The sequence below is a fragment of the Taudactylus pleione genome, unplaced genomic scaffold (assembly GCF_031769625.1).
Source record: "Taudactylus pleione unplaced genomic scaffold, aTauple2 ptg000479l, whole genome shotgun sequence".
NCBI lineage: Eukaryota > Metazoa > Chordata > Amphibia > Anura > Myobatrachidae > Taudactylus > Taudactylus pleione.
The window spans coordinates 5,800,147-5,817,808 of NW_028284881.1; the positions used below are offsets into that span (position 1 = coordinate 5,800,147).

At 40.1% G+C, this 17,662-nt stretch overlaps 1 protein-coding gene across 4 annotated transcripts in view; it reads left to right on the forward strand.

Annotated features, from left to right (window-relative positions):
* TCTN1 (tectonic family member 1) overlaps nucleotides 1-17,662 on the forward strand; it is a 66,550-nt gene that overhangs the window by 35,630 nt on the left and 13,258 nt on the right. For all 4 annotated transcript variants that reach the window (XM_088449209.1, XM_088449208.1, XM_088449212.1 and 1 more), the window contains exons 5-10: nucleotides 8,148-8,235; nucleotides 8,750-8,856; nucleotides 9,354-9,374; nucleotides 9,759-9,887; nucleotides 13,395-13,514; nucleotides 16,653-16,735. In XM_088449209.1, coding sequence (XP_088305335.1) covers nucleotides 8,148-8,235; nucleotides 8,750-8,856; nucleotides 9,354-9,374; nucleotides 9,759-9,887; nucleotides 13,395-13,514; nucleotides 16,653-16,735 — 548 coding nt within the window. The remainder of the gene's footprint in view (nucleotides 1-8,147; nucleotides 8,236-8,749; nucleotides 8,857-9,353; nucleotides 9,375-9,758; nucleotides 9,888-13,394; nucleotides 13,515-16,652; nucleotides 16,736-17,662) is intronic.

A 17,662-nucleotide genomic window follows, 5' to 3' on the forward strand; every position in this document is an offset into this window, starting at 1 on the left:
ATGTAGTTACACCGTTAGAACCCCATGTCACCTCAAGCTGTAAAGAGGCCAGTTCAGGTAATATATAACTATGTAGAGAAGTGTCTCGATCTAATCCCGTAAACTGTAGAATACTAGATACCAATTTCCATATCTTAATATCTTAATAGCTTGCATCAACAGGGGAGGGCCTTTCTGTATAATTCTACCAGCAAGCAAGGCCTGCAATGGTGTAAAGTTAGGGAAAATCTGAGAAACCAACAAAACGTGCAGGGCATTAAGGGAGTCATCTTGAAGCCATAACCGTATATGTGCATAATAAAATTTTAAATTTGGAAGAGCCAAACCTCCCCCAGACCTAGATCGGGTCAGAGCTGCCAATTGACGATTCACCCAGACCAATGAAGAAAGAAGACTATTCAAACGCCTAAACAATGTATCTGTAATAAAAACAGGAGAATGTTGCAAAATGTACACAAATTTTGGCTGCACCACCATCTTGATTAAGTTAATTCTACCAGTAACGGTAAGAGGGAGCCGGCGCCAGGACTGAAGTTTGCCCTTTAAGTAGACAAACAGGGGCTCAACATTCAATACTATATAGTTGGACATTGATATTCTACATATCTCCGTGGGAATTATCACTTCTCTAGCTCATTAAAATTACAGAGGCTTCTAGAATTTCCTGAATGTTTCTTATCAACTAGATAACTTTTCATTTGTAGAATGAAGCCTGATTCAGTGGGGCATCTATAATGGGTACAATATGTGCATCCATTGTACTGTCTTAATTGGTGGCAAAATAAATAGCCAGAAAAATAACGTGTGTATATGTGCCATATTTCTCTGTTGGATGAGGTCCGAACATTTCCTCATGTCTTAGAAGGCCCCTGTCCTCATCGTGCACATATTGTGATTCTGGTAAAGGAGAATTGGCTGAAAACTTCACTTCGAATACGACAGCAAAGAGAAATTCAGTGCAATTTCATTTTATGTTCTTTTGTCCTGTAAACACAATAAGTGTCAGAATTGACAGAATGTCATTCATTTGGGTCTTAACGTCACAAAAGTGCAAAGGTGCTATAGAGTAGAAACTACAATAACACTGTTGTGGATCTGATCGTAGTGCTTCTATTATTATTTTATTTATTTTCAAAATATATTTATTGAATTATGAAAAGAGTATACAACAGATAATGAGTATTGTATACCTACAGTGGTATAATAATTCCTGAACAAAACAGTACTTAATTTCCGTATACTGATACAATGAGTCAAAATTTGAGGGGGGTGGGAGCGGCAAGAAGGAAGTAAGGGGATAAAGGATTAAGGGGGGGGGGGACATTGATAAAAAAACATTCAGTATCACAACAAAGATAATAGACTTAACAACATGTGTGTTCTCACAAACTACCCAATTTTCAGAAAGTTTTATATTCAGTTCATGGAATGACTAAGACCTTGCATAAACCCTTGAATAAAAAGGAAACTGAGAAATCACGTTCTTCTATTATTGTGTTTGTGTCTCTTAGTTTGATTGTAACTTTTTGGTTCAGTGGCATCAGACAGTGTTTGGTTCCTCTTTCTGGGTGTGTATATAAATACTGTGCATTAGAACAACAACTTTACTTTGTATGTTTCCAGTAGGCGCACGCTGATCTGTATAAACACCCTCTTATCTCTCCAAGAGAAGAGAACTGCCTTTTTCAGACCAGGCATAATTTTTAGAAACTATCTTATAATCTCCTGTATGTTGTTGTGTATATTAATTACACAGGTGTGTGATGAAAAAGCTTTTTTTAACTAATTTATGTGATACTTATAGATTTTTGGCTTCTGAACACGAAAATGACTCCCGATTTTGCATATCACATCACGTTTTTCTGCAAAACGTGGATTTATGAATGTCAGTTTTTTCATATTCTTTAAAGTAATAAATGTATTCTGCCTACATTTATTATAAAACATTGTCTTAAATGAATTCAGTCGGTAGTATAGAACGTTGCAATTCAGTTCTCATCATAAAATTCCCCCCTCCCATTGCCAGATTAAGGTCCACATGTGCCTGGAGCTGAAATATACAAAGGGCCTAAACTCCATACTGTCTAATGGAATATAACACACACACAACAATTACAACTACAAGGTGAGCTGGCGAAGGTGGAACCAAAGACAACAGATGCAACACAGTTTTGCCCTGTGCTGGCTCATTTTAACCACTGCCTACCACCACATACACACGCACAGTACACACACACTACATATACAGTACACACCACTCGTACAATACAGTATACACACTAATTGATGCTACTCAAGTAGCCATCATAAACTAAACTGAAGGAAGGTATTTTTACAGGCCCTGACATTAGAAAGTTAATAAAAGATGAACATTTCGGGCGTGTAATGAATATTGTGCAACTTTCGGCGTGGACTTCGTTCAAACAAGTGATTTCAAAATTTTTTGGCAATGTCAAGGATCCAAACTACAAAGAAATTGTCAGGGAAATGCTTAATAGTTACAGAAACCTTGGCTGCAATATGAGTTTAAAGGTAAATTTTTTTGAATTCCCATATTGAGCATTTCCTGAATAATCTTGGAGACTACAGTGAAGAACAGGGTGAACGGTTCCACCAAGACGTTAAAGATGTAGAAAGAAGCTACCAGGGTCCTTGGGACGTCAGCATGATGGCTAACTACTGCTGGATGATACACAGAGACGACACAGAAAAAGCTTCTAAGCGAAAAGTGAGAAAATTAAATTTGAGGACAAAAAAAACAAGATATTAATGATTTTTTCAATAATTATGGTTTTGTTTCTATTATTTGATTTTAATGTTATTTTATTATGTAATTAAGATACTGTGATATAATCTACACTTCTTCATATTTCACAATAAATATGTCAAAAACAATTAAACTTCTTGTTTTTCTTAAAAATATATGTAACCCCCTTATAGGTAAATGTGATGTGGTAATTTTTTTTAATATACTATTTCTTGATGTACACAGGACTATATTTAAGAATATAAAAGTATTATTAAAAAAGCTTTCAATACCTTAAATTTTGCAGACCTGTGTAATCCATAATTACAAACAAAAAATATGGTAGTTGCTCAAATCAGCTTAATGACATACCACAGGTGCTTGTAAAGGGCCAGTATAGAAGAACCTTGACGATTTTCCTGGCGCTTATTCATATATTTGCAAATGTATGTAACCAATACCTCTGAATCTCTATTATCATGTAGGATTTAAGTATTTTTGATTTTGTTACAGTGTGCTGGGGGGCAAATCCCTTTTTTTTCTGTAATCCATAATTATGCAGCCTTAGATATTTTTTGATTCTGCTGTAGGATTGTACCCTTAATTAGGAAGTGAATAGGGCATGAGATAATAGACTAAATATGGGAGGCAGTCAGGATGCTGGCGGACGGGATGCTGAACGTCAATATACAGACTCCAAAATCCTAATTCCCTTCAGAATGTCGCCGCCATCCCGATGAGATCAAGATACTGATGTTGGCATCCCGATGGTAAGTATGCTGGTTAGGCCGGGGATGGGGGGGTTAAGTTTAGTGGCCTCCCAGGGTGGGTTAGGGTTAGGCTGCGAGGAGGTGGGGGGGGGGTTGAGTTAGGCACCACTGGGGGGAGGTTACGGTAGGCATCATTGGAGGAGGGTTAGGGGGAGTGAGGGGGATGGTTGGGCTTCTTACCCTGGCTAAGGTGTGTATTGCTAGAACCTGGATGACCCCACTCTCTCATCCTGGATAGGATTGGTCAATTCTGCTGTATACCACAAGAAGTTCATGTACACTAAGCATAAGTCCCCATTGAAATTTGGTAGTCGTCTTTTTGGTATTCTACAATATATGGCCTAGACCAGGGCTGGCCAAAAGGTCAATCGCGATCTACCGGTAGATCGCGGAGCTCCCACCTGTAGATCGCGACCAACCTGCTGCAGTTTTTGGGAATGTTGGTCTCTGAAGTGATCAGAGACTAAAGAAGCCTCTGATCGCTTAAGAGGCCTATGTTTCCAGTTATTCATTGCGCGGGAGCGTGGGTGACGTCATGACGTCACCCACGTCTCCCGCGATGTGAAGAGCCTGCGCGCCTGCTGGATCTAATTGGATCCAGCCAGCGGCAGGCAGCGGATGACTACGCGGGAGTGCTGGCCAGATAAGTAATGCACAGGGGAGGGGGCACCATTGCTTGGGAGAACAGCGTTAGGGGCATTACTGGGGTGACTGCATAAAGGGCTCAACGGGGAGGCACCGCATAAAGGGCTCAATGGGGGGGCACTGCATTAAGGGCACTTCATAAAGGGCACAATGGGGGGCACTTTATAAAGGGCTCAATGGGGGCACTGCATAAAGGGCTCAATGCGGGCACTGCATAAATGGCACTGTATAAGGGGCACTACTGGGGGCATTGCATAATGTTCACAACTACAGGGGCATTGCATAAGTGGCACAACTACAGGGGAACTGCATAATGGGCACTACTACTGGGGGCATTGTATAAGGGGCACTACTGTGTGTCGTACTCGTAACGTGAATAAGGGACACTACTATGTGGTGTAATGTGAATAAGATTGTGCTGTTGTGTGGAGTAATATGAATTGGGGATATTATGTGTGATTGTGCCAGGACAGACCCCCACGTTCCTTGCCCCCTTTTTTTGCATACCACGCCCCCATTTTTGGCTCGGTAGATCACGAAAGGTTTTAAGTTTTAAAAGTAGATCACCAAGTCCAAAAGTCTAGCCTAGACAATATTTTATAGTTAACACCCCTTGGAGTTTGGACATATTTACTTCTTTTGCACTTCACTTTGCCATTGTGTTGTTAATTATTTTATTTTTTTATTTTACATATTTTTAGATTTTATTTAATTATTATATTTTTAACTTATATTTTTGTATTGCCACCAAAAATGTTTTGTATGCTCTACATTATTTTAAATAAATATAATTGATAAAAAAAAATGGGTTCTTACCTTTTTAGTAAATGTCAAAATACAGTCAGGTGCATAAATATTGGGACATTGACAGAATTTTCATATTTTGGCCTCTATTCACCACCACAATGGTTTTGAAATGAAACAAACAAGATGTGCTTTAACTGCAGACTTTCAGATTTAATTTGAGGGTAAATACATCCAAATCGGGTGAACGGTGTAGGAATTACAACGGTTTCTATATGTGCCTCCCACTTTTTAAGGGGCCAAAAGTAATGGGACTATCAACTCAAATGCTATTTCATGGACAGGCGTGGGCTATTCCCTCGTTATTCCATTATCAATTAAGCAGGTAAATGGTCTGGAGTTGATTCTAGGTGTGACATTTGCATTTGGAATCAGTTGTTGTCGACTCTCAATATGAGATCCAAAGAGCTGTCACTATCAGTGAAGCAAGCCATCATTAGGCTGAAAAATCAAAACAAACCCTTCAGAGAGATAGCAAAAACATTAGGTGTGGCCAAATCAACTGTTTGGAACATTCTTAAAAAGAAAGAACACACTGGAGAGCTCAGCAACACCAAAAGACTCGGAAGACCAAGGAAAACAACTGTGGTGGATGACAGAAGAATTATTTCCCTGGTGAAGAAAAACCCCTTTCACAACAGTTGGCCAAATCAAGAACACTCTCCAGGAGGTAGGTTTATATGTGTCAAAGGCAACAATCAAGAGAAGACTTCACAAGAGTGAATATAGAGGGTTCACCACAAGATGTAAACCATTGATGAGCCACAAAAACAGGAAGACCAGATTAGAGTTTGCCAAACAACATCTAAAAAAGCCAATACAGTTTTGGAGCAACATCCTATGGACAGATGAGACAAAGATCAACTTGTACCAGAGTGATGGGAAGAGAAGAGAATGGAGAAGAAAAGGAACTGCTCATGATCCAAAACATACCACCTCATCAGTGAAGCATGGTGGTGGTAGTGTCATTGCGTGGGCATGTATGGCTGCCAATGGAACTGGTTCCCTTGTATTTATTGATAATGTGACTGCTGACAAAAGCAGCAGAATGAATTTTGAAGTGTTTCGGGCAATATTATATGCTCATATTCAGTCAAATGCTTCAGAACTCATTGGATGGCGCTTCACAGTGCAAATGGACAATGACCCGAAGCATACTGCAAAAGCAACCAAAGAGTTTTTTAAGGCTAAAAAGTGTAATGTTATGCAACGGCCAAGTCAATCCCCTGACCTGAATCCGATTGAGCATGCATTGCACTTGATGAAGACAAAACTGAAGGGAAAATGCCCCAAGAACAGCAGGAACTGAAGACATTTGCAGTAGAGCCCTGGCAGAGCATCACCAGGGATGAAACCCAGCATCTGGTGATGTCTATGCGTTCCAGACTTCAGGCTGTAATTGCCTGCAAAGGATTTGCAACAAAGTATTAAAAAGTGAAAGTTAGATTTATGGTGCGTACACACTGGGCGATAAAGTGGACGACTGAACGATAACGATATCGTTATCGTTCAGTCGTCCACTTTATCGTCCATTTTTAACCCCAAAAAGATGAACGATAACGACGACGCGCGTTCCCGCAGGTCACTCGTCATTATTGTTCATCGGGCTGACATGCAGGCCAACCTGACGATCTCGTCAGGTTGCTGCATGTTAGGGAATGGGGGAGAGAGCCCGGCGCTGAACGATATCGTTAATGATATCGTTCAGCGGCTGTGCTCAATGTCATGAACGACATTGAGCACAGCCTGTCGGGGACAACACTACACGATATCGCTCAGGGAGCATATCGTGTAGTGTGTACCCACCGTTAGGATTGTTTAGTTTGTCCCATTACTTTTGGCCCCTTAAAAAGTGGGAGGCACATATAGAAACCGTTGTAATTCCTACACTGTTCACCTGATTTGGATGTAATTACCCTCAAATTAAAACTGAAAGTCTGCAGTTAAAGCACATCTTATTTGTTTCATTTCAAAACCATTGTGGTGGTGAATAGAGGCCAAAATATGAAAATTCTGTCAATGTCCCAATATTTATGCACCTGACTGTGTGTATTGCATGATATAATGAGCATTCTGTTACAATTTTATTTCCATGTCTATCTTTCACATTCTAAAAACTACTCGCCTGTCACTATTGTGCTCATATTCTGGCTGCTTATGTCACTCCAAACTTTCTGTTTGTACTTTTATTGTGTATTGATTTTAATTCAAACTTTTCTGACTCTACTAATGCTGAAACTAAATCCATAGAAATAGTTCTCGCCTAATAAGCTTTTTCTTAAAAAAATAAATAAATTAATAATTTACAACATATTCATTACTGCAAATACAATGACCATAGGATTAACTTAAGCTACTTTATTTATGATATTTGATAGGTTTATGCAAAATCCAGGTGGCACTGTTGTCGTATCATAGAGGTGACTATTCTAAACTGGTGCCAATAGTGACTGCTGATTCTAGCACCTGCAAGTTAAAAAAACGTTCACCACAAAAAGTTTAATGTAATCTATTTTACCATTTACATTTTTATTTTTACAATAACATTTTATTCAATTTAAAATGTGTTACCTTCTGACATAAAGTATTATGTTTTCCATTCAATACAACATTATCAGGAGACTTCTATGAAAAGTAAAGATTAACAGAAATAAGAACGGCATTAGATTACAATTTCTCAGTCACAATTAAGAGAACATTAAAATAACTAGCCTCCATTTATTACTTATATGTGTTGAAACACCAGTCTATGATTGGTACCTTTCATTTATTTGTTGTTGTCTAGGAGTGGATCTCTTTCTGACTATATTGGGTGTAGGGACATTCTGAAAGGAAAACATAAACTGCAATGTGAGCAGGTGACCTCATGCTGCATGTATTAATTAATGATTTAATAACTGCACTTGTTCCCATGCTGATAATCAGTATAAATTGGACATTGCCCCAAAATGAATCCACTACATAATATACAAAATATGGAATATTCTGATTGTTATTCTTTAAAAAAAATTATATAAATGATATATATAAAAAAAATTGGTACAAACTGTATACCACATCCTGCTTATTAAAATGTACATTTCGGAATAGTAGTTCTAGTGCCTTTGTTGCATATTACTAAATTATCATTATTTTTGAATGCATATTATTTATCTGTTTTTAATCAATGATCATGTTTGTAGTATGGTTCTCCGATCCTGACTCCAGACTCTTACTTCACGCTCCCTGCTCCTCTGGGTACAAGAGCTTGCACAGACAGTAACCCAGTCGGTAAGCTTACGTCATTTGGTATGATGGAGTACTTACAAGTTTATTTGTTCATTTATTTTCATTCGCGTCATTGTAAACTTTGTTTTCACACTACATGTTTTCATAGATATTGCTCTTATTTGGAAGTCGTTCTTTTATGATAAAGTGCTTAAATAGTTACAGATCAAACAGTTCACTACAGGATGTTGATTCTATAGAGATCTGTTATTTATAATGTAAGAATATTTTTTTATTTTCAAGAGCACTGTAAGCACTTATATAAATGTATAAAACAGTAAACAATTGGTTTAACCTTTAAATTACTTAGTAAATAAATTATTTTTTTCTCATCACGCACTACATTATTCTGAATGTTTTTTTTTTTTTAACAAATTGTTTTCTTTATTGAAGCATTGAGTGTTTGAATAGTATTCTACATTACATCAGGTAGCAGTGCTCTTATAGCGGTCACATGATCTGCTTGGATTGTGCACTGCATTTGGTTGCTTTCCATCTTTCGTCGTCTTATTAATAGGTTTTTTGGAGAGCCAGGAATTCGCATGTAGCCGGAGTATACAGATAGAAAATTGTTCCATTCCTGCCCTGACTTTTGGGACATACAAAAACGTTAAAATTTTGCCTGTAAGTAACTAAAGAATAATTCAGCTTTGGGTGGAATATCCTCATTAAAACCTGGGGCCAAATGTAATAGAGTGAGCGTTTAGAAAATGGTACAGTTTTTTAAAATCGGCCAATGTAATAGAGTTCAAGAATATGCAAACTCGCATGTTTTTCAGACTAAAACAGCTCTCACGATTTAAACTCTCATCCAGATGTTTTCCCATTTTGACCAATGTAATAGTGTGAGAGTTTACTGCTAAACTCTCATATTTTCTAAACTCTCACCCTATTACATTTGACCCTTGTTGCAAAATGTTACATGGGGTCTTGTGTTCAAGCTGTCCCCCTGAAGGCTTACCTCTGCTCGGCTTGCTGCTGCATGCACCTCTTGCTTGATAAACAGCCAGATTGTCAGACATTGTATTGTCCTCATTCCTATCCTATTCTATACAAAGTGCATTATGCTGATATGTGGGCTTTGCTGTTGTTTAATATGTGTTTAATTATTTTTTTTACAGGTGCCAAATTTCAAAGATAGGGTAAGAATTTGTTCTTTGGATCTAATTAGGTTTGTGACAATTAGTTACATTTTTAGTTTACAACAATTTGCAAATGTCCCCCCTCATAGAATTGTAACAAAAGGAAAAGCAAATAATCAAGAGCGGAATTACAGAGTGTGTGGCCACTACAGGGCCCAGAGGTGAGAAGGGCCCAATATTGGATCACACCCCTCCGAGACCCCTCTATCTCCCCTACTGCCCAAGGCCCTGGATATTTCAGTAAAATGTATAATCACATTACTTTAGGAAAGCTTGTGTGCCACTAACGTTTGTTAGACTGATCGCTGTTACACGGTAATGTGTGTAAATTCATACGTATGTGTCTGAAAAAAAACACCTTAATATGTATGTCTTATTTTATAGCCGATAAATGTGTCTGTACAGGCCGTTACATTGCAATCTATAGATGCTGTTCTCATTCGTGGAAATCTTAGTGACTATATACCTTCCTATGACAGCAATACAGGAGTCTGTAGCAATGTCGTTCTGGGGGTAAGTCATTTGCTTACTTAATAGACAATATAGTATAAGGCTTGCATTACATGTGTTTTGCCCATATTATGGGTTATATATTAACATGCCAGATTTGTCCGAAATTGCACTTTGTCATGCAAAGGGCCAGATTCAATTACATGTGGCTTGTAGCTTTTGGGTTAAGTGTCCAGAGCTATTGCAATTGCAGCCCGCGGTAAGCTTGCAGGCTGCACTTACCGCAATTTGTACCTTCCTGAAGCCAAAGTGTATAAGGACACATCTGTAATACTCATTGAGGGGGCTACAGTAAATCTTTATATTAAACACATAGTGTACAACAGATTCTCCTGCATATAACCTTAGTTCTGTTGTGAGCTGTGCTCCCTGCTGAAACTTTCTCAGGTTGTTCTGCAAGAAGCTTACTGTAATCCACGTGTATACTTACAATAAATATCACAGTACCTATGGTACATTCACCTACTGAACTTGAAGTGGCCACTTTAGACATTCCTCCATAAGTACTTGGAGGTTTAATAATACTATACATGACTAGTGTAGCCACTTTAAGTACAGTAGGTGACTGTACCATATGTACAGTGATACTTAATACAAGTGAATTACTGTAAGCTTCTTACAGGATGACCTAAGCAAGTTTCAGCTGGCAGCACAGCTCACAACACTGCCATTAGGTTTTTTTTTAGTTTTTTTTTTTTTTAAGTAAATCTAAATTTAAAAGCTTTTAGCTTTCAATATATGTAGACTTTTTGTTGAAATGATGGAACAGTCTGGTGCTGTCCGTCAGTGTGGACCTGCCGTGCACACACTGCACAGTGACCGTGCGGGAAAGAGCCGAGTCTCATAAGATTAGGAAATCCGACACTTTGGACGGAATTTAATTATTTTTAGCCCCTATCGCGCCCAACGGAGCTATTTAATTCTTGCTCCTGTCGGGCACGATGAGCTGCCAGCGCTACATTTCAGCTCGCAGCCCCTGGGGGATGAGAGCTGAAATGTGCGAAAAGTGACATGTTTGGGCGCCCAAACATCACTTTTCGCGATTGCGCCCAGCACTTTGGTCGGCTTTAGCTGCTTTACGCGGCTAAACCTGACCTCTATGGGCGCGATCAGCGCGAACATCTTGGACAATTGTATAGCGGCCCGCGATCTCCTGTCACTTTAGACGGGAGATGCGGGCCGCGAATACAATTGAATTCCGCCCTTTGAGCTCCGTTGCCGTTCAGACAGCCTAACAGCTGATCTCAAGGCTGCCTGTCACAGGCAAGTCTCTTTCCCGGGACCTGCCCAATGAGTAACTGTCTGTGCTTAATTCCTTCCCCACTACCCGGTGCAGAGTACATCCCCTATACTGGTGGGGTGAGCGGTGCAGGATGGGCTTCACCCAGTGGTCTGCATGCAATGAAGACACTGGCCACATGTTGTCCCGTGGGCCACCAGTTGTGAATAGCTGCTTCAGACAATAGACACAAGGATTATGGCATACTTTCCATGCATGTGTTGTACTTTTTCCATGTGATTTATTCTTAAAGGTGTGATTTGCACTGGAATCTTTCTTTTCCTGCTTGCCTGTGATGTCCCCAGTTAATGCCCTTCTCTACTCTTCCCACCTTACACCTATCCACACTCCCCTCCCCACCCCTTCTATAAGGCCTCTCCCTCTCCATTTACAATATCTCCTTTTCTTGTTCTCCAAGATCGTTGCCTCAACTATTTATTTCTCCTACCACATCCAGTCCTTCTCTAGGGTGTATATGTTCTAGGTCGATTTTGATCAATTTAAAATTGATGAAATTCCATGTTGTGTTCCTGGGGCTAAACACAAAATCGATTTTTACTATTTACATTTACTAAAAAAAAACTAATAAAAATTGTCTGTTAGTAAATGTGTGATTTAGCCCTAGAAACAAATCGATATTGTTCGATTTTGAATCGATCCTTAGTAAATATACCCCAAGATCTGGTCATTTTCATCTCGGCAACATTTCCAGAATCAGGCCATTCCTCACCCTCGAAACCACTAATACCCTCATACACACCCTAATGATCGCATTGATTACTGTGATTTGCTTTTATCAGTCTCCCAGCTCTCCCCACTTCAGCTGCTTACCTCACTTTCCCTCTCACAGTTCCACCTTTGCTGCCCCCTCTATGATGCTCCACTTGCTCCCTTTCCCACAGACTCAAATTCCTCTCTCACCTACAAAGCCGCAACAACTCTTATCCTTCTTACATATTCAACCGTGTTCCCACACCCCTGCTCATGTCTGCCCACAACCTCCTACCACACCCTTCCATTGTGCTGCTATGGTCCTTCCCACATTCTGTCAGACCCTTTCCTAGCTTTCAAACGTGCCCTCAAAACTCATCTCTTTACCCGAGCCTACCACCCTCCTGCATTAAGCTCCAGACTCTGCATTCCCTGTCTCTGCTCCTCATTCCCGTCCACACACAACCTCTCTAGAAAGTAAGCTCTTGCAAGCAGGGACCCTCTCCTTCTGTAGTCTCTATATAATTATAAAATCTGTGGATTATAATTGTTGTTATGTTTATTTGTATATCTGCAAAGTTGTGAACTTGTCTATAATTGACCTGTTTACGCTCCCATTTACTAGGTAATTTTGTTGTATGTTCCATTAACGACTGTATGTACAATGGTATGTAAACCGTATGGCGCATTATAAATAAAAGATAACAAGATAAGTTTATTATCCAATAAGATCATCGGCTTATTCCCAGCAGGACTGAGAATTTCAGGAAATACACATGCTGGTTTTTTTGTCGGTGACCTCTCTCTTCAAGGGTTCAGTTAGTGAGGGCAGAGCAGCATGTGCTAGTGTCATGATGTATGTATGGGGGCATTTACGTCTATTGCACTTCCTACATCTGTGATGGATTAGGGCAATTCCTCGATCCCCAGACGCTGTGGTTGAGGCATCCATGAAATCAAACATGTTAGATTTCCCTGATTTGCCAATCCTGGCCAAAATATGATTGTGATCAGCAGATCGGGGAAATTTTAACATGAAGAATTTCACTGATTCCTGACGGATCATCAATCATTAATGGGCACAGGTCAGCGTTACTGATTGCATTGAGGAAACGGAAGGCAGATGTATGGGGCCCCTATGCCGCACACTGATAGTGAAAGCAGCAGGGTCCCAAGAAGCACAGAATAGTGATGTAAGGCTCCATATTTGAAAAACATTGTCATGTCAAAGTCCATCTTGTTCCTCTGTTTTCACCAAGACTCCATGTCTATTCACAGCTATTCAGGAGAGTTTTCGTTTCATGTTTAAGTTGCTTGAAAAAGCAAATGTGATTCTATGTTTTTTTTTGTTAGATGAATAACGCAAGTAGACGTTCTGTATAAGTAATGTTGGCTAGGCAATTTAAGGTAGAACAGTTAGAAAAAGTTCTGTATTTTAGCTTCAGTCAGTATTTTACCTGTACATTACTTTTTATGTGTATTATGTGTTATGGTTTCAAGTCATTTGTTTTGCTCTTTAGGGCACTTACTCCGTGACATATAAAGATCAAGGGGAGATTACTAGTGTCTTGGTGTCTTTAATCCTTGGAGAGATCAACAAGAGCCCATTTCAGCAAAAGTTTCACATACATTTCATTGAGGTATAGAATATTATAAATATGTTTTAGCAATATATACCTATGTTCTCCATCTTCTACATCAGGGTTCTCCCAACCACTATGACCAGGCTAGATGCATTGCATGATTACAGGAAATGGAAAAATCTAAACAGTTTAATTTAAAATCTAATTTGACAAGTTGGAGGAGATTCCAGTGCACTAGTGTAACCAGTTATCCAGCAGGAAAACCACCTAGATGTGTGAGCAATAACAGGCAATATCCTCCTATGTGCGCAGCTACACACCATGCAATATTACCAAAGAACCTCACGCAGGCAATAACCTATGTGCTCAGCTACACACCATGCAATATTACCACAGAATCTCCCGCAGGCAATAACCTCCTATGTGCTCAGCTACACACCATGCAAGATTACCACAGAACCTCACGCAGGCAATAACCTCATATGTGCTGAGCTACACACCATGCAAGATTACCACAGAACCTCACGCAGGCAATAACCTCCTATGTGCTCAGCTACACACCATGCAAGATTACCACAGAACCTCACGCAGGCAATAACCTCCTAGGTGCTCAGCTACACACCATGCAAGATTACCACAGAACCTCACGCAGGCAATAACCTCCTATGACATCAGCTACACACCATGCAAGATTACCACAGAACCTCACGCAGGCAATAACCTCCTATGTGCTCAGCTACACACCATGCAAGATTACCACAGAACCTCACGCAGGCAATAACCTCCTATGTGCTCAGCTACACACCATGCAAGATTACCACAGAACCTCATGGGGCAATAACCTCCTATGTGCTCAGCTACTCACCATGCAAGATTACCACAGAACCTCACGCAGGCAATAACCTCCTATGTGCTCAGCTACTCACCATGCAAGATTATCACAGAACCTCACGCAGGCAATAACCTCCTAGGTGCTCAGCTACACACCATGCAAGATTACCACAGAACCTCACGCAGGCAATAACCTCCTAGGTGCTCAGCTACACACCATGCAAGATTACCACAGAACCTCACGCAGGCAATAACCTCCTAGGTGCTCAGCTACACACCATGCAAGATTACCACAGAACCTCACGCAGGCAATAACCTCCTATGTGCTCAGCTACACACCATGCAATATTACCACAGAACCTCACGCAGGCAATAACCTCCTATGTGCTCAGCTACACACCATGCAATATTACCACAGAACCTCACACAGGCAATAACCTCCTATGTGCTCAGCTACTCACCATGCAAGATTACCACAGAATCTCATGCTTATTCGAATTATCTTCCTTAATGGTAAATGCGCTCATACAACAACTGTGGTATATTAGGAGCATTCATGTCAAATGGGTAATATAGTAATCTTATTAACTTTTTAAATTAAATAATTGCAATTATAAAAAGGGAAAATGTACGCTACCAAAATTCATGAATCTGACTTTGGATGTCTGTAATATCTGTAGAAAGTCAGATATTGAACAGTTATAGTAAATATCTAATCCATTTGGTGAACTTGATGATGCACACTTAGGGCCCTATTCAATTAGCGGCAAAATTTCTGCCCAAAAAAACAGGTAAAACCGGCAACAGGCAAAAAAACTGGAGAAAAGTTTTCTCCTTCCCAGACCAGGAGAAAAAAAAATGCAAAATCCCTATTTTTGGCTAAAAATGTGGGGATTTCTTTCAGAACCCTTTGGACACCCCCCTTAATGATTACCTGAAAACTATTGTTCCACGTAAATTGGGGGTATGTTAAAATGGGTGCAAGTATATTTTCGCGTCGTAAAAACGCAATTTTAAAAACCGTTAAACTGCCTGCTGCGACCACGTGCAGTGTTTAAAACACTTGACGCATCCATACAGCCCACCGAAAAATCAGACCCAATTATGTTTAAAACCATTTTCAACTTTTTTTCAAAATTTGCGCGGTTGTTTTTCGCCACAGTTTACAACTTACGATTTTTTTTCCGGTAGTTTATCATTCGGGTGGGTGTCCAAAGGGTTATGAAAGAAATCCCCACATTTTTAGCCAAAAATAGGGATCTTGCATTTTTTTTTTTCTCCTGGTCTGGGAAGGAGAAAACTTTTCTCCAGTTTTTTTTCCGCCTATTACGTCCATTTTCGCAGCTAATTAAATACGGCCCTTAGGGCCTGATTTAGAGTTGGACGCACTGCTGATGGTCACGGAGATGAGCGATGTTTTTGCTACTGTGTGTATGAGAATCCCTAATAACTCCTACGGCGCAAGCGTTACACAGAGTGTACACACAAAGGTGCTGTTACTATTGAGATGCACAGTATCAGAGATGTCTTGGGAAAGTGCTGGATGTTCCTGGGCGGTTACTAAACAGACGCATGGAGATGGCCTGCCTTATGGGCGTGTTATGAGAGTGTCGCGGCTGTGACACTGAACTGATTGCGTACACAGACACTCAATCATTCACTTTGGGTACCGTACTCAGACAGAAAATCTACACCCGCCATAGGGCTGTTGCAAGTTTCGTTGGTGCGGCCGATGGTGGCTTTAAAACAGGTCCCAGGCGGTATTACAGCGTCTTCAGGCGCTCATAGTGGGTGACTCAGTCCTTGCACAGTTACACGCACGGATGTACACCAGGGAAGGGCTTTGTAGCTGTATTTGCATAAAGTCACAACCGGCGACCTTAATGCTGAGCTTTAATATATTAATTCTATTTACTAATAGAAGAATAATAAGAGAACATTTGGTGACTTCATAGAATTGTGCATCAGACACTTTACTTTGTTTCAGAATTGGAAACTGAACACAGCTGAGAACAGCTGAATAAACTATTAGTGTATATTATTTGTCAGTTATTGCTACTGTCCTGGATGCCATACAGCTGAACCTTGGTGCAGGATATCTACAACAGGAGGAAGGCTAATCCAATGCCTGTCTTCTTCTGTAAGATAACCGTTGATTAATTGAAATGATTGTTGTTTATGTCATTTTCTTCTGTAAAATCCTTAACCTGTCCTAGTAACTGTTGCTGATTACTCACTGACATTGGTAATGATTGTGCTTCTGAGGTAAATACCTTCCTCTGAGCTGAAAGGAATGGGAAATGGAATGTTTTATAGATAAAACACATTACCTCTGTATATATCCACTGTTCTGTCCCATTACAGGACGGCACAGCACCAGCTCCTCTGAGTGGGAACCCAGGCTATACGTTCGGGCTGCCACTAATTGCTGGCTTTAAGTTGCCATCATATCCTTTTTATTTGGGGTTTGATTAATAGAAATAATAAGAGTCTGATATACATGCTTAGTGTGACTGATTAATAGAAATAAGAGTCTGATATACATGCTTAGTGTCATTGCTTATTAGATTTATCCTGTTCAGTGTTATTTGACATACCTGCTAAGAAATACACTAACTGTAAAACTGTTGATAAAGCTGCCAACTTGAGGGTCCTCAGCTGCTGTAAGGCTGCGAGACCCATCCCGTGCTGCAAGGCTACACTGCTTGTCTTAATCTGGTCACCGTCGGGTTAAGCTATGACTTTTTGTAATGGGCATGTGGTATGCAATGGCCATTATGCTTTGTGTGCAAACATACGCCTATATAGTTGGTGTATTTAGTAAACAAAGACAAGTAGAAGGGCCATAATTGCTTGACCAGAAAGGAATTGAGATGAAAGGTCCCTTTCCCTGGAATACACCAGATGTGTTTAAAAATACTGTGGTCATGTGTTTGATCACGATTTCACTGCTAAATAGGTTGTATTGGCTAATAGAACCTTAATTGCAGCATATAACCTATATCAGATCATTGCAATTTAATATGTACAATAAGAAATAGTTTGTGACCATGTACATTGCAGCAGGGAAATGAAAAGTAATGTACAGTACAAAGGAGAATTGCAAAGTGGACATGACAAATTGTATAAAATAGAAAAGGAAGGTAGGAACAGAAGACAAATCTACCTGGATGTTCAGTGGAGGCAAAGGGAACAGATAAGAGAGGCACAGGTAGCAAGAGGATAATTTATTACCCAGAGATCTGTGAATTTGGGATTCAGGACCTCAGGGCTGCAAGAAGGGGGGGGGGGGGCTGGAGGTGCGCCGCTGCACCCGACACCAGTGTCCTCCAGCCCGGCGCCGCAGGGAGGCTCCAAGCCGGAGGCCCGCTAAG